This window comes from Solenopsis invicta, chromosome 5 (genome assembly GCF_016802725.1).
Source record: "Solenopsis invicta isolate M01_SB chromosome 5, UNIL_Sinv_3.0, whole genome shotgun sequence".
In the NCBI taxonomy this organism is placed as follows: Eukaryota; Metazoa; Arthropoda; class Insecta; order Hymenoptera; family Formicidae; genus Solenopsis; species Solenopsis invicta.
This window is the reverse complement of record NC_052668.1, coordinates 14833387-14861285: the sequence shown is the minus strand read 5'-3', so window position 1 is coordinate 14861285 and position 27899 is coordinate 14833387. Positions and strand designations below refer to the sequence as shown.

Here is a 27899-nt window from a genome sequence, read left to right as displayed (position 1 = left end):
AAACAAAGTTTATTTATTTACAAAATAGCTAAGCAGACAATCACAATAAAACTTTGTATAATTATTTTAAATACTGGAAGTATTTACACAAAAAATTGAGATTTTTCCGTAAATTAGAATTAATAACGACGGGAAAAATCGCAACGCAGTTTCGAGAGATGTCGATCCGCCGCGTGCCGCGTCTGTTTCGCATGGATGCACTTTTTTTTCTTCCTTCCGACAAGCGCGATCCGCAAATTGTGCGTCCGATACTCATATGCCGCGCCGTACGCCGAACGAATAAATTGCACCTACGTCACAGCTGACTTTCGATAAAAATCGCGACAACAATTCTCTGGCTTCTGCCGATGGGAAGGTCGTCATTTGAGAAATCGCAAATCGATCGACACGCACGCGGGAGAAAAACGCTCCTCTCGAGTCTGCACGAATTTCCCTTGAATGTATTTTTTGATCAACCGAGATACACGATGGAATCTCAATTGATTTTTTTTCTTAATCAACAGACTTTGATACTAATTTAGTCAATTTTTTGTGAAACGCTTCACGATTACATGTTATTCATGTACAAGGCTAATGTTAATCTTTTTTGTAAAACTGACAAAAAGTTTGATAATAATAATCAAAGATTGTAGATGATGATAGCTATTAAGTTTTGGTGAAATAATTTTAATCGAATGTTCGCTTATATAATTAATATATTTGGCAATATTTAGTAACCATTTGACAACCGTTTAGTAATCGATTGTTTACTATTATTATGTTCGGGGTTACTATTAATGTAATTACTAAATATAATGAAACATTTGGTTATATTAATCAATTTTGTTAAATTATTTTACCAAAGCTTGATTATTATTAAGCTCTTGTTTCCAGTGTATCGTTCCAATTTCAGTACTGTCGGAACGAGTACTATATATTTTTGCTTGTATTAAAACCTAAGCGGGAAAACCGACGAGAACCAGAAACAGATATGCACTTTTAATATTATCGCATCTTCGTAATTTTCCTATCGATGATCGCACAGCCTAACGAATTAATGGATGCGAAACTATTAAATAGAACTGATCATGCAACAGAACTGATAAAAACTGATAATATTTAATGATATTTAATGAAACAGAGACGTAGTTTCTGAACATAAAAAAAAAGAAATATAATTTGCTCCTCATCTACGAAGCGAATTATAGGCTGGTTTCCGTGGGACACACCTCCCCGTGATCTCGTCCCACAAAGACGTTCGTACTTATTTATTCGTATTATGCAATTTGTTGCATAAAAAAGTCACCTAGTCAGGTCACGATCTATCATCCGTAGCGTGGACACACCCGTGGAATCGTGAGTCGCGCAAATCCGAGATATCATCGGTCGCGGCACGCTTCGACACGTTACGAGATACCTACCGATGTATCGAACCGATCATTCACGGCTGATAGGATCTTCTCTTCCACACAAAGTGCACCAAATGACGCAACTGCGAATCGCCATTCCGCCACGTTGCTTCGTTCTATTTTGTTCGCAGACATTTTTGTTTAAGGGGACTAGATAGTCAAATCGCGTAAAAATAAAGTTGTTTTTTTTTGTAAATTGCAAAAAATGAAAGCAAATCTAAATTTACTCTTTTACCTAAGGTTTATTGCTAGTATATGTATAAATAAAAAAAAAATTAGTATTAAAGCTGGATTCCCTCCGTTATTATTAGTAGACTATTCAATACCACACCTTAAAACGTTAAAAATATAAAAATATCATATAATATTGTTCTACGTTCGAGTATCTGTAAAATTTGAGCACAATTTTTTTATTAGTTTACAAGTTACTTTTCATTTTTATTTGCTTTTAATTCTTATGTAAAATCGTGCTTTGTAGTAATTTGCAAGTTTGATGAGAAAGCAGCATTACGAATTAAATCAAATTTTTATACATGTACTAATGAAACTCTAATAAATATTCGTGCAAAAGTTTATTTGGATCCACTCATTCATTTGACAATTATTTTTATCTAAAATTTCTTAAAATATGATCATTTATGTTACATAAGTTATTATAAGTCAAATTATTCGTTGTTTCGTTCTGCAATTGATTTTACCAAAAGTCAGGTACTAATGACTAAAATTTTTCCTCCCATTTGACGTTTTTTTTCACCTTGATCGACAGAACAAAACAAGTCTAATACACATATCATATTTGAGATTGAAACTGGGTTGGAATATGATGAATCAAAGTTCACTAAACTCTTGAGATTGATTTTTTTTCCTGATTAGAGTTAAATTCCAATTCAAACTCAATCTCAATCTCCAATCTGATGGGGGCTTAAGAAATTTAAATTTTAATACCTTTTAATTGATATTGTCGCTGAAACATCTTTAAGTGGTGTCTAAATATTTAATCCATAAAAACATACGGCTGGATTAGAGCTCATGCCGCTCGTATGCAATTAAGTCATTGTCGCCCTTACTCAAGACAAATTTTAATTTAATCTCTGTTAATCAAATTCAGTATTCCGTTGGTTATTGCTTTCTTACATTGTTTTATATATACAATTGCAAGATTAATTATAAGGTTAATTTTTTAAAAATTCTTTTGAAAAATGTCGCCCCTCTAAATTTGCCGTCCCCAGACGGTTAGATTTTTCTAAGCGCTAATACGTCACTGCTCATCAGCTAAATATATCAGCTAAAAGTTATCAATCAACGACGTGTAAAATAAACAATTAAAATTTTTTTATAGTATTCTTTTTATAATCTGAATCTTCTTAAAGCGTGGATCTCTGTGAAATGGAAGGAACGTTCGTGCAAATTAACTATCAATTTTTATAAATCTCTAAGGGCTTCTACGAGGACCATAATTTAGAGGAATATAGAAATAAGAGAGATCCGGCGTGGCTTAGGCGGATTAAATCGCGACGCGAAGGATTTTATTATCTACTTTAGTAGCTATATAAACGTCCGTGTAAACGTTCAATTGAAATTAATGACGTTCGTCGACTGAAATTGACGTCTCCGCTGATGTAACAATGGCTTAATATAGCGAACACGATATAATAAATTTTTGTTGTGTCTTATTGCATCACGTAAAATTTTATTGATTTGGATTGTATACCTATGTAGCTTCTCTCTGTTCACTTTCTCAGCTTTTTGACGGCGGACGCGCGCGTCGTGGTTTTCCGATCGATTATCTTCTGTACGCCCTAATTTTTTTTTCCCTTCTGCCGCTACATTTTTAATTGGAAGTGATTGGACGGACACGATAAAAAAGCGCTTGGGGAGATGTTGCGAGAGCCTGCAGTGCAAACTTTTTAAGTGAGGCTTTTAAAAGATAAAATATTCATTTAATTAGAATAAATTGGTATCGTAGTGTGATTTACTTATTTGGACATTCTAATTGGACATTTTAATTGGGAATCTAAGCTATTTGAGAAAATCTCTACGGGGAGAAATCATGGCCTCGAGATTGGGCGAAGTTGTTATGATTTCGCCGATGCACAAACGCCGCGTCACACATATGCTTACTCTTGTCGACTTGTTTTCCATCCGCGTATGAGAACATTCATTACGGATTTTCGCGTGATTGACAAAGCTCGTGAGAGAGTTCAGCTGCTATTCAGCCGGCGATATGGATTTGAGAAACTTTTTTTTTCGTTGGGGAAATCTTCGCAAACTTCTTAGTAAGGAGATCTTCTATAGAATCGTACTTCCCTCCAGCTAAGAGGGGAAGACTCCCCAGATAATTGGCATAACCTATGAGAGTGTGAGATTCATATAGAACTAATGGAGATTCGTCATAGCTGCTCCATCCCCTTTTCCCCAGGGAGAGGGAAAGTCATCTGCTATGACGCCTATTCACTAAAATGTTAACTAAAATGATAAAGGTCATCCCTCGGCCAAAGATGAGAGAGTTCCAGATCGGTATCAGTACACAATACGATTCGAGGAACGTGATGAAATAATGCGTGTCAGAAGAAAGAAAAAAAGAGATACATATTTGAAAAGATTGTCCTTACTTATTTCAGTTCCACGTGCCATCGAGCTTTTAGCCAATAATCCTTCTTTCAACACACTAAATAATGAATCCAACCGTGTCGGAAATTGAAATTGTGCGCCTGGGAATGGTTGCGTAAACAACGAAAATTTTTGAAAATTTTTGAAGTACCCGATAAATATCGCATAATAACTACACGGAAAAAATTTTCTTTTATTATCTAATTATATATTTATGCTGTTTTTTAAATATTTTTTAAAATGCTGAATAGGCTAACTCAAAAATTAATTGACTAATTGACTTCGGACAAATTTAATTTGATTGGTTATTTCTCTAGAGTATAGACTTATTACGTAATTTTTGTTTATAATATTTCTATCAATATAAGATCGATTTTTTGATCAAAAAAATCTCATTTTATTAAACAACTTTTTCACTTCAACTTTTCCAATTTTTCATTTATTTTTTTTAAATATAAATTTAATCTTAAGATAAATTATCTAATTTTAGAAAATTTTTGGTTTTTGAACCGCTCTTTCTTCCCTTCTGTAGAAAACAGATGTAATTTTTTACGGTATTGCGAGGCATTGTTCATAAATAAGATAATGAATGGTAAGTAACAAAAACGACATTAGTAAAGATGTTATCGAGATGTTACACATTTTTCAATTGTCAACAAATGAGCTCAGGTTTGAAAATATTACGATAATGCGCGCGATAACGTTAATAACCACAAATTTACTTAAAGTAAGCCGCAATGTTTGCCCATTTTGTTATAACTTGCATGATTACGTACAGCGAGTGTGACTTCATTAAAGATACAAATATTTCGCCATTCGCCACCGGTTGGAATTAATACCACGTGCAAAAAGATATCAATTCTGTAGCTAAAAAAAGCGATTACTTAATTTCCTTTCTTTTTTTAGTAAATAACGATTATTTTTAATAAAAAAAATTTTCTTAATAACTGTCTTAAAATAGACACATCACTAATTAAAAAAAAATTATATCATTATAATATACTCAAAGAAAAAATTTACATTCCTTTGAAGAAAGTATAAAATAGAAATATTTTTGACCAAAAAATTTTTTGCTCATTTAACAAAGATATACATATACATATGTGTAATCTAATTAGTTATATGTAGGAAAATATGTAATATACAACATTTATCATCTATGTTCAAGCAAAGTTGCACAAGGAAAAAGTAAATACATAATTAAAACTGCATTTTTTAAAATGAGTTTTGTATGTTTCTTTAAACTGTAACCATACTTGTGTAATTTAATATAATAATAGACAAAATAAAATTATCATGTAATTTTTAACATTAATTGATGATGTGATATCCCGCATTCTTTCTAATAATAGAAATTATTATATAAATAAAATTGTATATTAAGTTTATTATGTGTATATAATTTCAATGTTTTTAAAATCATGTTAATGAATATTTGAAATATTTAATTTAAATAATTTTACAATACATATTTTTCTACGTGTATACAGAAGTTTATTTTAAATAAATATTATTTGATTGAAGTAAATAATGAATATATTTTAAAACTATTATCTAAAAAATATTCTTTGTATACATAACTGTTGCTTAAAAGAAGAAAACTAAGCTTGCTTTTCTCATCACGAGATACTTTTCTTCGTGTATTGATTCTTGGAATTCTCGTGTCAGTTACGCCTATTAAAAGTTACGCGCGTTACATTGTTGATCAAAGCCAAATATGTACTACGATAGAATGTCATTTCTTCGCCTTAATTACGCAATGAAAACACAACTTGAGAGCCAAATCGCGTTTATCATACTTGGTTTGTCGCACAATTGTCGATAACTCTATTTTTGTCCTCCATATCGAATATAGTATCGCTCGATGTCAATCGCGCGCGTTATCGCGGTTTTGCATCGTGATGCCTTCTTCCCCGGCCTACAGCCTCCGATCAATGATCACTGATGACGTCCTGTCAATTGTAACATTTCCTCTGTCAACAGCACGACAGCTGTCCCAACAACCAGGACAGCTTGCGTGAATCGTTTTCGCGCGTTCAATGTACTTTCAAACGTCGAAAGCGCTAAGTTATTTAAATGTGAAACCAAAGTTTCACGGGACGTCTAAAGATTGGCGTTTAAACTTTAAACGATGAGCCGATCGTTCCACGATAGAGATCGATCGTTCCACGAAATCGACGATCGTCCGACACCGCTAAAGTAAGTTTAAGCGCTTTTTAATTTGCGCCAAGTGGCCGATGTCTCCGGGCGGAAATCGAGCGATCGTCCGCCCGCGAAATCGAGTCATCTCTGGAGCCCGTCGGAGCGATCGATTTTAATCGGACAGCCGATAATAGAACAGTCCGTTCAAGGTGATATTCATGAATTTCCGTCGCTTGATTTCGTGCCCCGTGCACGAGTTTCTTCACTTGCGCTTACCCGTGTATATTTCACAACTGACGAATCGCCCCTCATCGAATGACTGATAAATAATGAACATACGCAAGTGTTCGCGCGCGATCGTGCGCATGTAGTAACAAGAGATCCGATCGAGGGTAGCAGCTTTGTTTACACAGCCTTCCTCCCATACGTTTATCGTGCGTTTCTGTAAAATATGGAGATGACACGAGGACAAATATCGAGACCATATAAATGCTTCAAATTCCGATAACACGTTAACGTATTCGAATCTAAAATTATCTCAGTGTTTTGATAAATATTTGTATTAATTACAGCGTGCAGTTTATGAGGCATAAACTTTTGCCGCCGAGCAGAAAACAAATTAGTCAAATATGAAAGAATCATATATAGAATTCTTCTAAAAGGATCTTATCTTCTTGCTTATACATGAAACAATGAATTGATGATTTGAGTAGTAATTCTTTTTCGTGTAATAAAGATTATTTAGAATTGGGTAAAAAATCAGGAACAATCGCTGAAAATTGTTTCGGGGAAAGAGAGGCGAAGAAGGGATGTACATCCGGGATGTTAGAGACAGAGGCAACGATGCTACATGGTCGATGAAAACAGTCCTCAGGTCGATGAAAACAGTCCTCGCTGAGCTGTACAGCTTAATTACGCATCAACGCCGTTTTCGGAGTAGTTAAGAGATGATAGGGGATAGCGTTTGACGCAAGGGTGGCAGAATTGTATCGTGCTCGGCAAAGTTTTAATCGTGTCGCTCATTAAAGTCGATAACTACGCACATCGTCGATCTGCACCCCGTTAATGTAACGTAAGTTTCTCCCGACGGATTACGATGACGACGTGGGTATGAATGTGCGGCAACAGACGCTTGGAACAGTTTACTAGAGATATCGAAATGTTTAGATAACGTTCCGTTGACGGAAATTAATCGCCAGAGCAACATCAACGTTCCCTACAAGTGAAGTTAACGTAGCGAAAGTGGCCAGAATCCGAGAAGAAATGCGGAGCGGTCTATTTATTGTATTTATTTATCGCGTTTCCGGCTTTCCGAGTTTATTCCGAGATTTGTAGAGGAAAGGAAAAGAAGACGAGAGAGGCAGAAACTCTCTAGTGTTAGTTCCGCCGATCCAGCAAGATTGGACTGATCAGTTTTCGAAGTTAGCCGCAACGACCGCGATTCACGACCGGATTCTCGGGAACTCGGCGAATGAAAATTGAATGAGAGTGGAAATCAAGTGGCATTCACACGATGAATTCTTCAACGCGATGCGCCGAGCACGCTTGGTTGGATGTGGCACTTCGGCTCTTGGCCGTCGCGGTGCCACGTGCTCTCTTCCTCGTGTGCGAGCAACACGCGAATCCGATTAAGGCGCATTTTCTCCGGTGAGTCGGCAGCAGACGCCTGCATTTCGATGCTGCCGAGGCTGCGATTCCAGGCTAACTAGCTGGCGTGAGCCACGTATAGAGCTCGGCCACCGTTCAAGCCGTTATGCAACTCAGTTTCAGAAGTTCAGGAGGGAGGACGAGAGGCACGAGCGTTCGTTGGACAATGGTGCAACCCGAGCTACGTGGAGATTGCGATTAATCTTCTCAATTTATCCTACTTACCCTTCGCCCTCCCCCGCCCACTTCCCGTCCTGATCGACCGGTGAAATACGCAAGATGCGGCACAGGAAAAAAAGAACATTCTTGTTTCGAGGAAAAAGAAGTAATGTAGTAATGTTGAATTAAAATATTATATAACATACTCATTTAATATAATAATTGGTTCAAATCATAATTGGGAAGTTTATTTTGTAGAAGTAGCTAGTTACAATTAGTTTTTCTCTTTCAAAAAGTAAGTAGTTATCGTTACAAGTTATTAAAAAGTAATAAGTAACGTATTACAGTTATAGTAACTCAAAAAATAACAAATCGTTATTTTTCTGTAATTTTTTTGTAACATTTATGCATTGCTATTTTGAAAATACGAATGTTACATTTCTAACATTACTAAATTATTTTACTTATTATATTAAACTCGGTTATGCAGCATTACAGTGTATATAATGAATCACAGTTATTTTAAGAACTTAAAGTTAAAATATAATTAATATATTAATTGAATTATTCATTTATAATTAATTAATAGATATACTTGGAATATATTAAAATTGTGGGGTCAATACTTTTCAGTGATAAATTTCAAATTTTGTGATAAAATTATCGTAAATCAGTGGACCAGAGCTTAAATCATAAAGTAAAATCTTAACTTTAATATTTACACGATAGCTATTGTTGAAAATGAGTTATTATCCTGCTGGACGCAGACTATATTATATTGACGCACAAGTGACAAATAAAAAGTAACTACAAAAGTAACTGCTACATTAGTTACTAGTTGTCAAAAAAATATAATTAAGTTTAATTACGTTTAAATAGAAAAAAAAAGTTGAGTTAAGCTACAGCCATTGAAAGAAATTTTAACTGTAATGTTATTAGAAGTAATGAGTTACATTCCAACCCAAATAAATTACTAAAAATATAAATATCATATTAGATCTTCAAGTTAATTGTTAGAATTTTTTTACAGCTGGAGCGTCCTATATAATTACTTTGATATTTAATATAATTATTCTTGGATCTGTATCTGGCTAAATTTTTATGTGCTTCGACGAAAAACCATTTTTCTCATGTACGATTTTCGTCGCGATTCGTACGCTTTACGTGTCGATCGCAATTAATCTTATCTATTTAGCCGTGTTCATAGCGAACATTACGTCGGGCTTCCGAGGCATTCTTTTGTTAGCGCTATATCTCGGCAATTTGTACGTACGCAAATGTCGCAAGAACGATAACGGGTCCAACGAGTCGGAAAGTTTTTTCTGATTAATCGAGAATTAGTCTGCGCTGTGTCTGTTTGACGCGGCGCAAAGTTTGATAAGTATTAATTAACATTTTGATAAAGTGTTTTCCTCAAAAACTCAATTAGATATAAGACTGCAATATTATTGTGCGCGCGTAATTGCCTATTGTTTATTATGTATACGGCGTGTGACGTATAGCGTAAACATCTCGCGTCTTATTTAGATTACTGGTTTTATAGTATCGTGTGTTTAGCTATTTTTTTTATAAATAGCAATATGTGTAAGAGCTTAAATACACAAGCGGCGGAGAGAAATTACGACTGGCGCTTTGGGTGTTATCTTTATTTGAAAGATGCGTCGTATCACGCGTCGATCGTCGGCAAAAAATGCCGTCATAAAGATTCTAATTGAGCCTGGGCGCTTTAGGCACGTCCTGATAAAGCAGTGATTAAGAATACAACAACGAGAATTAAAGAATGGAAAATTATAAGAGTCACACGACACGCATGTACGCGCGCGTGCACGAAATTTCGTTTGGATGAAATAATTGGTCTTTCTCCATCTGATTTGCCATTCCAATCGGCAGTAAGTGAAACCTTTAATTTCGACGGTTTTTTGCGTTCTTGATTAGGTAGTAAGTAAAACGAAATCGATAAAATTATATATCTCGAAGATACCGCATCGATGATTTCTACGAAACGTGTAATTTAATTTCTTGTCGCGAGAGAATGCGAGATAAAAAAAAAAACCAGTTCCGCACGATGAAAGAAAAACACGAAAAATACTGCTCGGTGACATACTGCTCGGTGACGGATGTCCCGTGAAATTGAAATTTGCACGCGTTTTCAACGAGCTGTCGTGCACGCCAGATCTGTTGGAATAATACCCGTAAACGCTACGCTTTTATAAACGGCCAGAGATTCTAAAATGCAGCCGAATGACGGGGATTATTATACGTTTAACCCTTTCGTGCCTGATGGCACATACACGTGACAAAACATTTAAAAATTTATATCTTTAAAGATGAAGATAACAACTTCTTTTTAGACTCATTTTAAAGAAAAAGAATAAGACTCTTCACAATAAAATCAACACCCTTAGAAATTTCTCTCCTTGATTGGTATGCTGCATAAAAAATTCGTAAATTATGATAGTATGAAAAATGCATATATCTTCCACAAAAAATAAGATAGCAAGTTTTTTCTGAACTCCTTTTAAAAGTCAATGTAAAAGTCAATGTATTTATAAAAAAAAATCGCTATTTACTTTCAAAATGGTGGACCAAAATATAAAATTTTCTTGGATTTGAATAAAGTCATACTCCAAGTGTTTTTGGAATCATTATAGTGATTATGAATCTATAATCAAACTTTTAAAACTCAAAATGGCGAATAAAAACATTTTTGTCAAATTTGAGAGTGATATTTTGATCCGCTAAATTGAATTCGTCATTTCAAATTTTGAAATTTTGATTACAAATTTTTAAGTGATCCTGAAAAAGTCTAGTAAGACATGAATTAGATGCTAATTATTCCTAGAAAAGTCAGGCGCAGAAGAGTTAAATTAAATTCAAACGAATCTCAATGTACCGGCAGCCGAGTATGATATTCGAGGTTGAATTGCTCAGAGACGCGATAAGCGCCGAATTCGTCGTGGAGTTTATCGTTCAAATAAAGACTGGGCCTTCCGAGACCTATTATCACCTACGTACTAAATATACATTCTTCGAAGTTATTAACACGCTTACTTCCCTATCGCATGTTGTAAATCAGCGCGTCCCAGCCGAAAAGTTTTATCGGCACCACCGTGTGGCGAGGTTACGCGGTTGCGAACGCGAAATAAAAGCAACCTTGCGTCTCGACTTCGCCTCAGACTGCTGGTCGAGACGCGATCGATCGTCGATGCACTTACATCAAGATACGTCCCCGTGCTCTTAGGACAGCCTCGCCGTTGGCCGTGGAGAACGCGCGGAGTACGGGATTGTCGGCTTCGCTCATCGCCAGCTAGCCTTGCACTAAACGTCGTTCAGTTCGTTCGCCGCGATAGCAAAATACTCACGGGCGAGCTGGCGAGAGATCGCGTTTTAGAAGCCCTGCCGGATTCATCAGGGCACGCGCGGCACTCACGGCCGGCAATTCTTTGCCACTTTACCGCGACCCATTAATGATGCCCCCAGTCATTCTTCTGTGAAAACGTCGGATTTACGTAATCCTTCGCGAGAGAAGTAACTAATGCATTAATTTTACGTCGGGTCTTTATCTGATTCTTCTCTCCTGCCTCTGATACTTTCTGAAATTAACGATCTCAAGATTTTCTTCATATTAAGGCATTTGAATTGGAATAAAAAGATTTCAACACACAAATTTATTTTCAGAATTATTTTATCGCAATGCAAAAGTTGCTTCGGCTTTATAAATAAAACACAATAGTGTATCTTTAATAACTATGAATAATTTTGTAAATTATTACATAAGTGATTTTTCAAAACATTCGGTCAAGCTCGTGACTCTGAACTGTGCGATATTTTGCGCGCCGCTTCGTTGTTTAGAATATACAGTGCGATTAAACATCAGTCTTGCACGTGCTGGAAAAGTTTATTGGAATTAGCATTTTATCAAGTTTGACATTGAAATTTTTTCCTTTGTATTGACTGTGATAACAGTAAACATTACGATAATGGCAGCTCCTAGCTTTATACGCGAGTAAACTTAGTGACCCCGATATTGGAAGAGGCGTCTATTGTGCGAAACTCACGAAGATAGAGATAACGTAATGAAACTAACTAGCTTGGTCTGACCAATTAACTGACCCAAGCACGACACAACATTTAACGTACACTCGCCTGCTCACGCAGCTGTTTACATCGTGCGTGCGTATGCATGTACGCGTGCGTAGAATTATGTGGAAATTCGCTGCTGAGCAAAATTACCTGGCATTAATCGCGTTGGTGCAATTAATTGACATTGACATTATGCAACATATATTTTTTTTTAATATTATAGTAAACGTTGCATAAACTGTGGAAGTATGCTAGCACATAATTTACGGCAACGTGTTCATTTTCTTCGGCGTGCGCGCTCAAATAGAAAGTTACAACGTATCTCTGGCGAGATCCAATTTGCGAATTCTTCGATACTATTCGCGCTACATTATGTCGCAATTTCACCAGCGCGTTTGATTAGAAAGTTTCGTTGAATGAGGGGGATCGAAATCTGCGTGACCACCTCAAAAGTCTGATTTATCTGTCCGCCCCCAAAAAGCGTTCAACCCCATACAGCATCGAAGCTTCCAATGACATTTCAGAAACATTGCAACATTGAAAGTTGCAATGAAACATTACAGAGACATACAATTCACATACAATATCGATTTTTTGTCAAAATATTCCAACAATGCTGTAAAAATATAAAAAATAAAAGATCTCCAGATATAGTTACATGTATTAAAATATGCGTGGAGCATGCTCCAATATGCGTGCAACTTCGTAGAAGGCATTTATCCCTGTGGATATATCTTTTTACTCAAAGCCTATATATTAATACTCTTAATATTATTGCTTTATACACTGTAAAAAAATTTTCTCAAAATTACCCACTATAACAGATGTAAAGTTACTAAGTATTTGAAAATTTCCACGCGTTTGTGAATTTGCAATAAATAAGAATAAGATTAATTTTGTAATTTGTAACTAAGCAGATTGCAGAAATAAATTTTCAACATGTATGGAAAGTTATAGAAATGATAAGGTCAATGCGTTTTGCATATGTATTACATATTATACATTCAAATATTGTCTCTCTATCATACATGTTGTAAACAATAAAATTACTACTTACTACATCCGTACATAGTGATGCTAGGTGGGCAGAGTTTTCACGCATGCACAGTGAACGTTAATCGTATTATATTTCGTAGCGATATATGGAATATTATTATGTAATGTTGCAAAAATTTAGATAATTACATTTAAATATCCTGTTACACACCTAATTTTCCGTATAAAATAAGATACATTTACTCAATAAAAGCAAATTTACATATTTTTTGTGGAATTATATAATTTCTATAAAATTATATAATTTTGTTATATTTACGGAACTAATCGTGTAATTTTTACATCTATTATATGTAAATTTTTTTACAGTGTACGTGTCAACAAATAAAATAAAATCGCAACAGAACATTATGTAATAGTTTCCATTCGGGTATAAAAATTTAATAATAATTTTCTAATATTATACAAGATTTCTCAGATTTTATGGATAAACTTTCACAATATATAAAGATATTTAAGACAAATAAAAAAAAGAAGTTTTTACGGTTGTGTAAATTCACAATCTTTTTCGAGATTCAAATGCAAAAAGATTATAAACTTATACAATTACGAGTTTTTTTCTTATCTCTCTTGGATGCTTTTCACATTTTCAGTTTATTAAATTCAAAGTGTAATTTCACATCGTAATGTTTCTAAGAGCGGACATTTCAATGTTGCCGCAAGCTTGCAACAACATTCCAAAAACATTTCAAAGCTTCAATGCAATATTACAATATTTCAATGTTTCATGTAATGTTTCTGCATTCAGTGTTATACATATGTGACTTCGTTGTAAAAATTATTTTCATAATTTAATCCTTTCTCCTTGAGAAAATTTAAAAGAGAGGGAGAGGCAAGTACCTTTCCCTGCCTACCTTGGGTACGCCCATAGACAAGGATCGTCGAACTTCGATTCGCCGATATTTTTTTTCTGACCGAACAAATCGTGCGAGAGAAATTCCCACCGTCAAAACAAATTAGTCATTTAAGTTGGTAATTCAAGGCTAGTTGACCTTTCGGGCCACCCCCGTACAATTCGCAAAGGGTGCGTTCTCCTACCCTGTAGTGTTCTCAGGTATCATTTTATCTTTATCTAACATTCAGGATACAATAAGGGTAAAATGATACTTGGGTGGGGAATCTGAACGCACCCAGGGGGTGGAGAATCTGGCGAGTGGTATAAATTTTCTGAGATTGCGCATCATGCTCGTCCGTACCTATAAAACTCGCGGTGGTGCTCAAGCACGAAGCAGAGTAGTGACGATGTAGTGAGACTTCGTACTTGATCGTCGCGGTGTTCGCTTTAATGGTGAATTGGTGTAAATCTTCACCGGAAGATTGACCGGAAGAAAAGAGTTCAATCTTAACTGAGAAAACGACAATCTTGAATTAAGGGGCTCGGGATATAGGGTGAGTTTATATATATGCGTATTATAAATTAATTAATTATTTTATATGTACATATAAATATATACAGCACGTGGCCAAAATTATAAGGTACTATATATTTTTTAAAAATACTTTTAACTGGAAGGATTTAAACAGAAATGTAAATTATTCTTTATTTTAAGAACTCTTTACATTTATATATAATACCAGTAATCAATTTAAAATAATATAGATAAAAAATTTCAGACAAGTAAAAAAGGTATAGGTGCCTTATAATTTTGGCCAAGGCTGTACATATGTATCTGATGTAAATTCAATTTTCCTAGCTTTTTTCCTGGCTGTATCATAGCATTATGTAAAAATTTGTAAATAAACGTTATTATTATAAATTTTATTAAATAACAATGTTACTAATTAATTATTTTATCAACAATTATTTTATCTGTATTAGAAAGCGCGCCATTTGTTCAAATGTATTATATACATTTATTTGCATGTATGCACGCACACAGTGTTTCCAAATTATCGCAAGTCATTTCATTAATAGATTTTATGGAATATACTAACAATAAGATAAAAAATTTAACACAAAAATTGCAAATATAATATAAACAAATATAATATAAAATAAAATGCAAATATAAAATAACGAATATTATTTTTACATTCTAAGAAAGACGTATTCAATTTATAAATATAATATGATTAAATGTGCAACAAGATATTCAAAATAATTTTGCATAATTTGATATGGAGTTATAAATATCTTGATATAATTGTATGTAATTAATAATATATAAATATTTCATTAATAATATGATATAATTGTATACAATTAGATACGAACTTTTTTTTCCCAGGATCAGAGAGCAATTTTAACGAGCTTAATTTAAATAAGGATACTGAGCTGGTGGACGAAGTGTATTTTATTATTCTTGATAGACTTGCGAAGGACAAAAATAGATGGTGGGAAATATAAATATTTACCAATAATTTTAATATATAAACGATGAGATTTATCTTAAACGATCACTCAAACACATCATCAGTTGCGACACTTGTTAATATACCAATCGAGCACACGTCACTTATTGAGATCACAGTGAGTTATAAAAAACTTTTTTGCATCATATTTTAATTTTCAATTTATGAAACTCATTTTATATATTAGGATATTTTTCTTTTACAGACAAACATTTATTGTATGTACATCATTATTTGAACACATTAGACAATTTATTGACTTTTTTTTATTAACGGATTCAAACTATTCTTATGGGCTAGAAGAATTAATAATACAATCTCATTTTATACATTAACATGATTAACAATTCAGCATTTATCATTCGAACTCCGCAGACTTCAAATTTTTATAACTTTTTTTTATTGACATGTTATTAAGTTGTGATATAATCCTTTTTATGACTTTGACACAACTGTTATATCTTTTGATTTAAATATTTATATTCATTTGAATGTACGCGTTCCGGTTTATTTATTCATAAAGTTATTAATACTGTTGAAGAAGACTAAGTAATTTAAAACATCGTCAGTTCATTTAATGATTAAACGGAAATAAAATTTAATTAAACACCTACACCTTTTTTATCGGCCTTTCACTCTTCCTATTATTAAATAATGAAGTTTCAAGCTTATAACTTTTAATTTATTTTAGTTAATTTTAGATGAGTTAATTTATAACTAAAACTAATTTTTTTTTTAATGTATCAACTTTAATTTATTAACTTTTTTCTTAATTTAAAAATTTATTAATACCTATAAAAAAAAATATGTTCCTATAAAAAATAATATTTTATGTTGTTATTTCATAGAACTTAATTTGCAACTAAAATATAAAATTTATTTAATGATTCATAATTGTTTATGTAGAGTTTAATTTAAGAAATTACGGGAGACATTCGAATTTAATATAAATGATATTAAAAATTAGCTTTTAATATTTAACTTATTTAATAATTTAATTTAATTTTAACATAACTTATAACTGAGTTAGTTTACTGTTCATGCAACTTTTTAGCTTAATTTAATTTAAAAAGTTATTAACTGTCACAACTCTGATCTTTCCTAAGCTGTTTGCATTTAAAAAGAACACTTGGCGGTACTCGAACAGACTTTTTAAGGCGCATAATTTCTTCGAAATCAGTATTTTCAAGAAGTATTAGAAAAAAGGGAGGAAGTAAGATAACGATCTTAAAAAGAGAACGCCACAATTTGAAAAATTAAAATTTTGTTGCTTAAATGTATAGTTTGCGTTCTTAAGAATAATTTTAATAATTTCAAATCGGTATCTCAATTGCATAATCCCGTTAGAGCCAGTATCTTGCATTGTCTTATCGCGCCGCTGAGTTAGAATTCCTCAGGTTACTTGAGGAACTCTATGCTGACAAAGTCTGCTCCGAATGGCGCCACGCAGCAGAGCTCTGCAGGTAAAACGGAACTCTGCTTAAATAAATAAATAAAGATTTTGGCAGATAACTATAAGTGTTATTGTATCATTTGTATAGTTGTATGGCGTAGGCATTGCAGACTAAAGGTACAATTCTGATTTATAATCTTATGAACAAAAAATCAGTATTAAAAACTTTTAATACTGTTTTTTTAAAACAAAGTTTTCAAAATCGATGTATAGTCATGAGCTAAAAGGTCGCAACACATTTTCTTCGATTGTTTTTGAAATGTAGACTTGCTCATTAAACGGCGAACGTCATTGGTTCTTACCTGTGGATCCAACCAATTAAGCATCAAACCATCTACCATAAAAAAAAAATGTGTTGCTACCTTTTAGCTCACGACTATACACGATAACTTTTACAATTCTAAACCCATTTATTTAAAATTTGCACGGATTACTGTCAGATGTTTAATTTGGAGTAATACGTAAGATTTTTGCAATATATTGAACATTTGTTTACCCATCCTGGATCAAAACGCTGAATGAGCATTAATAAAAATATTTTACGAACTTCGTTATCTCTCTGCCTGATCATACCAATATCATTTTTACTTGTTGTCTTAAAAGTAATTTAACGGTAGTAATTAGCCTGAAATGAAACTAGTAACTTCTCTGACCTGTACCTTCAAAAGTTTTCAGATCACGATAAAAGAAGATGGCTGGCGAGCAGCCAAAGTACAAATTAATTTATTTTAACGCACGAGGTCGTGCTGAGCATATTCGCTACATATTCGCCTATGCGGGCATCGACTATATCGACGAGAGGATCTCGGACGAAAGCTGGCCTAGGCTTAAGAAATGTAAGTGTCAGAAATCAAAGTAAAGTAATATCTGCCACAAAATAAATTTGTTGCACTTTAAATCCTAATTAAACTTTATTTAAGCAAGAGATTTGATTTTAATTTAATTTTAATTTTAATTAAAAATTAAATAAATTCGCGTTGTCACGAATAAAAAATACGCAACACATGATATCAGGATCAAAATTCAGGTATTCGCGATCAAAATGTTTTGTCGTTGATTAGGAAAAAAAAGAATAAGCCTAAGAACCGTCAGTTCTTTAATATTGATCATTTTTAGTTCGTACTGTATGTATAGCCAAAACATTCTTAAGCATAATTCGTTGATTGCTTTCTCTTGTTCTTAGCAATGCCTTATGGGAAACTTCCGGTTCTGGAGATAGACGGCAAGCTAATAGCGCAAAGCAACGCCGTGGCTCGTTACCTGGCCCGCAAGTACAATCTCGCGGGCAAGGATGAATGGGAATCGATGCTGTGCGACTTACTAGTTGACACTTTGGGAGACTTAAAACAATGTAAGTGTTGCGTATATCCAGGGTTTCACAAAGCTGTTTACGACTTTCTTTCTCTAATCTCGCTACCGAATTGATATTTCTTTTCGGCTTTAAAACTGCCTCGAATTGCGATCTCCCTTTTTCTTTTTTCGAAGGATCGCCATCGGAAAATTTAAGTCACTCTCGCCATGCGATTTAATAAAGTTCCGTCATCTCTCCGATAACTGCGATCGATGATACTTCCAGGCTCCCGAGTACGGGAGATTGTAAAAGATCATCGAAAACGGTACGCCAAAGATGCTCTCCGAGAGAGCAAGAACGATGGTTTCGTGACGGGTAGCGAAAGTAGTTCCGCTTTTCGCTCTTCTCGAAAAGACACGCGTGATCTATTGAGAAATAGAGATATCTTCTTGTATTTATGGGTCGTAATGACACACGCTTCAATATCGTGTCATTTTGACTAATTCGCGCACGATATGCTTTCCAGCCATGTTTCTTTGTCGCATAGAGGAGGATGATATTAAGAAGGAGGAAAAGAAGGCAAAACTTGTGAAGGACATAATACCGTTTTACCTGAGTAAATTCGAGCAAACTGTTGCCAAGAACAATGGTTACGCGGTCGGTTCTACGGTAAAGAAAATTTCCAGCAATAATTTTGTCTTTACACGGGTTGATTTAATTAACAAAGAGAACTCCAGAACTGTTCATCGAATTTACGATGTCAATTATTTGATAATTCTTGAGACAAAGAAAGCACAGGTGTCTCGGCGTTTTTCAACATGTGGCTTTGCTTTCAAGGTATGAATTTTTAAAAATCTGAAAAATTGGACAATCAGTCCGAAAAATCGGAATTTGCGGCATCAAGCTTCGGCAAGTTGTTTTTTCTTTAATATGTATTCTGTTGTGTTTGTTATTTCTTTCAAACAACTTGAATATTGATATCGCAATATACGAATTTTTGTAATAACAATTAATGCATAAAGAGTAGCAATGTTTCTCGTAGATCAATCTTTTGCAGTGATTGCTGTGTCGATATTTTAGCTAAGTATTATAGTAAATTTATAAAAACCGTAAAATTCCAATAGTATTAAACAAGAGTTGGAGTGAAAAATGGAGCAATAGTCTAATTTTTCGGATTTTCAAAAATTTACAATCCAAAAACAAAGCCGCTTGTTGATAAACGTATATTATCATCAGCTTTAAAAATCATAAAAAACTTGGCATTGAAAACTCGATAAATACTTGTAGGGTTCTTCTTGTAAGTATAAATGAAAATAAATTAGATTATGTGTGTGTACAGAAATACAAAATAAAGATAAACTAAAATTTTATTTGCCGTATTGTTCGATGCTCTCGTTAAAGCCAAACACACTAATGTCGAGTTTTAAATATCCAGAACTTTTAATTATAAAAAATTTCTATTTTGATGATAGTTTACTCGTTACTTTACAGACCACGTGGGCAGACTTCGTGTTCGCGGTGGCGTTGGAGAATTTTGAGAACATTTTTGGCGCGACTGCCTTGGAGAATTATCCAGCGTTACGCGGTTTGAAGAAACGGGTGCATGAAATTTCAACGATCGCTAAGTGGTTGTCTCAGCGACCTCATTCGGAATCTTGAAATATAAAAAAAAAATAGAAAATATTTAATATCTTAGGTTATTATCAAAATTATATCATCTCAGTGTATGTCGATTCGATAGTCATTTCTCGCCGGGTCACTGTATTTCTGCAGATGCTGCTTTCCAAGTTTCATAATCTCTGTCGAATTTGTGGTTTCGAAAATTGTTTGTTTAATTACTTTTAATGTCAAAAATTCCTTAAAATCGAACCGTTTTCAATGTCGAAAATTTCTCAAATCAAAGCCTGTCTTTTCAAATCAATATTGGATTTCGATATTGTTTCACGATTTCTTATTTCTCACTGGAATATCAATCTAATTAATAACCTATCAATTAAACACATTGACACCTTAAAACTGTTTTATTAGTGTTACGTCTGAGGCGATGATTTCTTATTTCTTTAGGCACTTGCATAAATGTAACAATATTTGGAATAGAGAGAAGAAGGAACCGGAAAAAAAACGTCCATTTTAATTAACAAAATAAATAAGAGAATCCCAGATGATTCTTTAATTCTACAGTTCTATAATTCTTCTTCTATTCTAGATACATGCGGATATGTGTATATAGGTCATTTCATGATTTAAATATATTGAGACCTTGCAATCATAAGAATATATTGATTATATTTTTATTGATTTTTTTTAAAAAAGAAATTATTGAGTCCACCAGACGTAATACAAATTTATAAGTACTTATAATTTTAAATTCAGAGAACTTTGTGTACTTTTATTACCTCTATCGTAGCCTATTAAAAAGTCTACTATTACTTTTACTGCCTCGTTTTAACGAAAAGATATAATACAGATTTCGAAATTAAATGTAAAAACATCCAAAACGTATAGGGAATTTTCGGGATACATATCTTGTCGTTAGTAAAGGGCAGCAAAGTGATTATAGTAGTCCTTTTAATAGATGTTACGAAGAAAATGATAAGAATGCGTTTATTGGCGGTTAAAAACGTACTTGTGGTACGATAACATAGTCAATTATAGTTATCAAACAAGATTTTTAAGAGAGAAATATGTATGAATGTATATATCTATTTTCTTTCTTTAAAAATCTTAAAATGTAACATTATGCATATATGTGTCATTATCATAAGAAAGGGCCCAATTGATCGGTAATGCTTAATATGGTATTTAACGTTTTAAATGATAATGACACATATATAATGTTAAGATTACTGCTAAGTGAGATAACAAATGATGTAATATAAATATACCTAATATGTATGTTGAGATAACAAATATAATGTAAGATAACTTTATAAGTACACATTATTCCTAGAATATTATAGGAATATTATTAAAAATTAAAATTAAATTGATTGTAATATTTTAAAAATATTATTTAATATTTTTCAATATCGTAAAAATATTCTATTAATGTTATATGTCTATTTTACATAATATTCTTGATGTATTATTTTAATATCTGTGAAATATTATAAAAATATTCACACAGTATTCTTAGGATTTCATTTACACTTAGCTTCAATCTTCTAGTATTCGTTTAAAAAGCAAAATGGCAATAACAATTGATGATTAAATGTTGGCAAATGTGTAAACAAAGTCACAGGAAATGCAGGGTAATTTTTAAAAAAATCATAACTATTAAAAAAATTATCATAAATAACTGATCCCAAGAAGAAATTGAAGTTAAAGGATCATAAAAATGTTTTTTTTTTTATTAGAAATTATATCCGAGGAGATACGACTCAAATGTCTGTGATTACCCAGCAACGCTTAAAATTTAATTATGATTTTAATTGAAACAATATTTTAATACTCGATAAAGAATTACATAATAATAACGTCTCATTTCGGAGATGATATTTATAAAGAGAAAAGTTAGGATTGAATTTTCAAATCGATACAGAATTGTACGACCTTGTGCAATTAATAAATAACGTCACATAGATAATGAGTTGGTGATTCTTCGTTGGTGGAGACAACTATATTACATTCATATTATTTGAAAGTGATAGCAAAAGACATGTACGCCGTCCATGAAATGTTAGAAACGATGTTCGTTACCAAACATCGATGGTGTGGTAACGTTATGGTGTAGAGAACTGCTGGTTTATTGATATAAATCGAAAGTACAAAGAATAAAATTCAATATAAAAATATATTTAAAAAAACAATATTACTTTACGACAAAAAAAACCATACGTACAAAACGGATTTTTCAATACAATAATGATCCAAAACATGCATCAGTTCTTATAAAGGATTGATTAATCACTCACGATATCCGTGTTTTTTCTGATTATCTCAATAACCTTGATCTCAACCCAATACGTTCTTTTTTATTTATTAAAGTTTGACTTCTTCAAAAATTGATAAATGTCATCTAAATACAAACAATTATATGATTTTATCTTTGTTTATTAATTAGTGAACGACAGAAATAAAATGATACGTAGGCCACTCGGGTGATGTTTTCGAATGCAGTCTAAATATTCGATTAGTCAAATCACAAAAATAGCAAATATTTGAACTGATAATACGAATCTAACTGATAATACAGTAAAAATAACTTTAAATTCGTTGAATGATAATGTGATGAATAATGCCTTTATCAAAATAAAAGAAAGAAATAGCAACTTCTTGTGCTGACTAATTTCTTTACAATTCTGATGAATAAAATACTTTATTAGACAATCTTGTTATAATGAGCATAAGAAATTCATAACATGCAAGTAAGAACTCAACAATAGGAAGTTACCGAAGCATTTCAATCAACCTAGAAGCAATACGTTCACCCGATGAACAATATTGGCAAATATTTTCGGCCCAGTGAGAAATGATAATGGAATCGACGTCAATTTTATTATCATTTCTCGCAAAGCGAATATATCATTAAGATACGAATAAGTCTTGCCGGCGACTTTCATAAATGAAGACTGTGGACGAAAACTAAATGCAAAGCCGGATTAACGGATAAGTTTTAGCGCGAATAGCGCTTTGCCCAACACTAATTTGAACGTGTTCGATTCCTTTACAGTAATCTATCAGAGAAAATACTGTGCTTGTATTCTTACGAAGATACGCAGTGTCTTCTGTATCATAAATGCGATGTTAAACACATGTGTTTTGATGCAACTTTGAATGCTGCAAATGTACTTATATAATATAATTGTAAACTTAAGAAAAAATCATTCAAGTAGATCCCAGAAATTATATAGATTTAAAATCACTCGATTATATAGTAGATATCTATTCTTAAAAAAACTTTTTTTTAAAAAAAAGGAAATATATATACGTCAAGTATATTTAAAAGTGTATGCATTGTCACATAAAAAATGTATTAATAACAGAACATTTATTAATAATATAGACATGTAAAAATACAACTAATTAAAGTACAAACTTTATTCGGTCTGAATCTTCGTTTTAATCGAGGGAAATTCACAGCCGGCATTGGTGTACAAAATTTCGGCAGTGGACTGCCGAAAAAAGTAAGCAGTGATCTATAATATTGACGGCATTGTCGTCAGTGGTTGGGGAGTGGTGAGCTCACTTCAGAGTCGGTTTTTCGATCATGGGGTTGAGCACAAAAATTTTTGAATACTTCGGGAAAGCTTTAGAATTCTTGTGCAGGCATTGGCGTATGATAATGGGCACGCGGTAGTGTTCATAATTGCATGGCATTGCCTTAATTTTAATATAGGATTGACGGCATTGTAGGCATTGACTAACAATAAGCATTGTCGGCAGTGTACAAAAATGTCGGCAGTGTTTTACAGCAATGCCAAAAATCGGCATTGGTGTACAAAATTTTGGGTTGTGAATTCCCCCTTCGTTTTAATATTTATTTCCTGTGTGACTTTTATATATCTTTTTTAAGTTCATCGAACTGCGCGCTGAATAAATTTTCGGTCTTAAAACATTATTATAAGATAAACTAGAGTGTCAGAAACTACACTTAATTTTTTTAAATTATTACACTTTTTGCCATTAATGTTAGCTGTTATGTTTAACGTGAATTGTCATGTGTGTATCAGTGTATTAAGTCTCATTAAAAATGTTATCTAAATTAGTAACGTATCATTTGTATACATACATTCTATTATTACATTGTTGGAGATTTAAAAGTCGGGTCAGAAGATCAATTCTTCTATTCAAGCGCTTAGTCTTTGGGTCTTATCTTATTTGGGTTTTAGACATTTCACACACTCGCATACATTATAATAACGGATACACAAGCTGACGTGATAACCTGACAATCATTGAGAATTGCAGTCTGACTATATCATTATTACGCTTTAAATTCGAAACATACTTGATCAGTAATTAGCAATAAAATGTCTTAAATATTTGGAAAATAAAATTGGTAACTAAACGCTATTTAATTATAAATTCAAAAGTAAATAATAATTAATATGTAATTTAATTACAAGTGCTGCCCATCTTTGGAAAGTTGATATTATTTTTTATTTTTTTTAATAAAGTGTACAAATTAGTAGCATTAATATAATTAATACAGTGTTGATGCAATGTATAGGTTATCATGTAGCTTTGTACACTGAAAAAAAAATTATTAAATTTCAATAAATATTTGTTTGTATATTTGCAAGAAAATATTAACTAAATATAAATATATATATTTAGTAAAAGGACAACTAATTAAATTTAATTATCAGTTTTCTTTAATTGACTAAATAATTACGTACTGCAAGTAAATATCTTCTTGTAAATATACAAACAAATATTTATTAAAATTTAATTTTTTTTTCAGTGTATGTAGAGCGTCAGACTCGTTAGTTATCGCGAGTTCGATCCCAGACATCTCGCATATACTTACAAATTTTTAATTCCTTTAAGTATGACTAGGGGAAGGCACAATGGACTACAGTCTGAGTGCCACAGGCAGATCTACAGCAATGAGGACTTCCCCTTTTGATAATAATAATAATCTTAAGTAATGTAACGTACTTCTTTAATTTTTTTCATTTTTCTACAATTATTTTTGCACCCTTTCACTACACAATTACTCATTGCAGCCAAAATTTTAATATAAACAAAAACCACCTGCGAGAGAACACGCAGAATGTTCACGAACCCACATAGCATCTGTAATATTTCCATCCAAGAGACATCATTCCATCCACATCACATGGACATCGTTACATATGACGTCATAAAATATTCCGATACCTATGCGATGTTCCTCGAATGAAGTGTATTGTGTGGAAATGTTGCATGCAACCATGAATCATCCAGACAATATCAAGCTGTTTATTCCCAAGGGTCTAGACATATTTTATCTGACTAAAATGTTCCGGACGTAACTGAAGTTGCACGAATGTGACGTAGGCGGGCTACTGCGCAGAAACCTTTTGATCTCGTTCATCGGATGTGTACATCTTTGTATTCACATTGTGTTTCACATCTTGGGTAAAATTATGTTTTTTTGGAGTGGCTCCGCCCCTCTCCCACCCACGCATATATATTTTGCAATATAAGGGGAGGCCTTCCTCATATCGCTCCTCCTGCTTAAATGTATACTCTATACCCAGAAATTGCGTTTTTTTTAATAAAAAGTACTTTGTTAAAATATTCTCTTTTTTTTATAATAAGCGAGCGGTAAGAAAAGTCAATAATATAAGTTTTTAGATGTGTTAACTTTTGTCACATACTTTTTTAACGCGTTTTAATAATTGGCATAGCTTTTTCATCTTTTTAAGATTTTTGTTATAAAATACAATATACTTGCAATTATTAATAATACAGCTTATATGTTATCCTATAACAATAAATCTGGAAGTTTCCAAGTATCAATCGTGATATTTTACTACGTACAATGTGTACAAAACAAAAGACGTGATTAATATGATTCATAAGTTTCGTGCGACTTAAACTTTAATAATGCAATATATTGCAATATTGTGTCGTTCACATAACAAAAGATACCAGTTTGTGATTTCTTTTGACGGTTAATTTATTTTTTTGTTTAATGTACATTTCCTGTTGATGTGCCGCTAAATTAATTTTTTTCCTTGAGTCGCAAATGTCGAGATTATTCGGTATCATAAGCCGATAGCGTTTAATGGTTCCTTGCGTATTTTTGATCTCCTAGCATAATTACAATTTGTGTAAAGAACATAAATTGTATATTTAACATATTTCCTCTTTATCACAATTTAATATTAATGTATTATACAATTAATATGTATTATTATTTTTTGTACCGTTTTCGTTTTTACAATTTTCACTGCTTTTACTTTTGATCTCATACTCTTTTATTTGCAACCTTTAATTTTTTAAATAAATTGAAAAGAATTAGTCTTGGAAAAATTAAATAAGAAATATAACGCTAATACGAATCAACATTGAACGTTTGTGTGTATATAATAATTTTATTATTATTATACAATCTCCAACTTATGCGAACTGCGCGCTAAATATTTTGTCGGTTTTTAAAACATAATCCATTATATGAAACCGGAATCTAACATATTAAATTGATGAGCAATTTAATAATTTATAATTTTATTGATTTATATGTACTTTTTAAGAAGTTATAGTTTCAAATTTCTACAATTTTTTAAATATTATATTTTTTTAACATTATACATTTTAACAGCAGGAATTCATCAATCAAAATTAAACAAATTTTTAGTTACTTGATTAATCAGTAATCAGACATAAAAATTTTTCAATTATTTTATTACTCTCTCTATGTAAAAAAATATTTCTCAGGATTCGGTGATTGTTTCTATCATTGCAGTTGCGGCAAAACTAAACATTCTGTCAATTAAAGTTGAAGATAACAAAGTATTAAATTTAAAAAATGCCGATTTAATGATAGAATAAATGATGAGTATGTGAAATCGATAATTCATTAAGGAATCAGAAAAATTGTCCACCGTGATTATTTAATAATCAAAAATTCTAAAATAAGTAACTGTAATTTTTGTTGCTTAATTGTTTGCTAAAAATAATTAAACAACAAAAAATTGTATATTTTGAATATTGATTAATAAAGTAATTCAAAATTTTTGTTCTTGATTAGTTGATTAATTGAGTAATTAAATTTTTTATTTTCAAGTAATAGAGAGAGATATTTTGACTGTTGCTGTATCAATACAAATTGAACAAGAATAAGAATGCCTTCTACGGTCGCAGCTAAGTCTTCGTGCTCATATTGTTTGTGTGATTTTATATATTTTCCTCAAGTTCAATGAACTGCGCGCCGAATTAATTTTCAGTCATAACACAATTCTAAATTAAACAAAATTAAGTAATATCATGTATTATTAAATATTAACCCTTTTCCCCCCTGAAAAAAACTGTAAAGAAATTATTGCGAAAACTCGGCGCGCAGTTCATTGAACTTGAGGAAAGTATATAAAATCACACAAACAATACAAGCACGAAGACCTAGCTGCGACCGTAGAAAACATTCTTGTTCAATTTGAATTTTTTTATTTTTATTATTGATTATTAAAGTAATTAAATTTTTTTGTTCTTAATTATTCGATTAATTGAGTAATTAAAATATTTTCTATTTTGATTATTAATTAATAAAATAATTAAAAACTTTTGGTTTTGATTACTTGGTTAATTAAGTAATTAAAATTTTTGTAAATTTTGGTTACTGATGAATAAAGTAATACGAACTTTTGTTCTTGATTAATTAATTAAGTAAAAACTTTTTTTGATTACTGGTTAATCAATTAATCAGAAAACATTTTCTCTGATAAATAATTAATTAAGCACTCAAGTAATATTAATTTATTCATAATTTTTATTGTTTAATAGAAATATGATTATGATTGTTATAAATATTAAATTAATAGAGGAGAAGAGGGTAATATGTCACCCATTTTCATTTTATTAAATCATTTTGTTTATAATTAATATTTTCTATTGAAACTTGAACGATTACATTCATCAAAGTGTTGTTTGACAGATTTTAGGCTCAAAGTAATGAGATATTTATTATTTAGAACGTGATTTATAAAAATCTAATGCTCTGATAATCGGTGGCAGAGTGGTTGTAAAAGTGGTTGTAATATGGCTATCTATAAGAATAATTAAAAAAAGT

The 27899-nt window shown here is 32.1% G+C and overlaps 2 protein-coding genes across 9 annotated transcripts in view; one reads left to right on the top strand and one right to left on the bottom strand.

Moving 5' to 3' along the window:
• The window catches only part of LOC105202329 (carcinine transporter), a 59751-nt gene that overhangs the window by 23740 nt on the left and 8112 nt on the right, over positions 1-27899 (bottom strand). Inside the window, exon 1 of one of the 3 annotated variants that reach the window (XM_039449081.1) lies at positions 11162-11351. The exons of 1 other annotated variant lie outside the window; for it this stretch is intronic. The gene's annotated coding sequence lies outside the window, so the exon portion shown is untranslated. Of the gene's footprint in view, positions 1-11161; positions 11352-27899 lie in introns of those variants that run through there. One more of the 3 variants, XM_011170783.3, reaches the window with a different exon arrangement.
• Positions 13731-21188, top strand: LOC105202328 (glutathione S-transferase). Of its 6 annotated transcripts, none has more exons than XM_026132670.2 (6): positions 13732-14474; positions 15314-15419; positions 17559-17726; positions 18074-18241; positions 18708-18850; positions 19673-21188. In XM_026132670.2, the coding sequence occupies exons 3-6, from the start codon at positions 17582-17584 to the stop codon at positions 19838-19840; spliced, it is 624 nt and encodes a 207-aa protein (XP_025988455.2). In that variant the 5' UTR covers positions 13732-14474; positions 15314-15419; positions 17559-17581; the 3' UTR covers positions 19841-21188. The 6 variants fall into 6 exon arrangements, with proteins under 6 accessions (XP_039305031.1, XP_025988455.2, XP_025988459.2 ...); XM_026132669.2 differs by having other exon boundaries at positions 13734-14474; positions 15314-15555; XM_026132672.2 differs by lacking the exons at positions 13732-14474; positions 15314-15419 and adding exons at positions 16412-16900; positions 16979-17007.

Bases quoted from the DNA above. Each gene is read 5' to 3' on its own strand.
- LOC105202328 (XM_039449097.1), top strand. From the start codon at position 17,582: ATGGCTGGCGAGCAGCCAAAGTACAAATTAATTTATTTTAACGCACGA. The intron at 17,727-18,073 runs GTAAGTGTCAGA...TCTTGTTCTTAG, and splicing joins CTGGCCTAGGCTTAAGAAAT to CAATGCCTTATGGGAAACTT. The intron at 18,242-18,707 runs GTAAGTGTTGCG...TATGCTTTCCAG, and splicing joins TTTGGGAGACTTAAAACAAT to CCATGTTTCTTTGTCGCATA.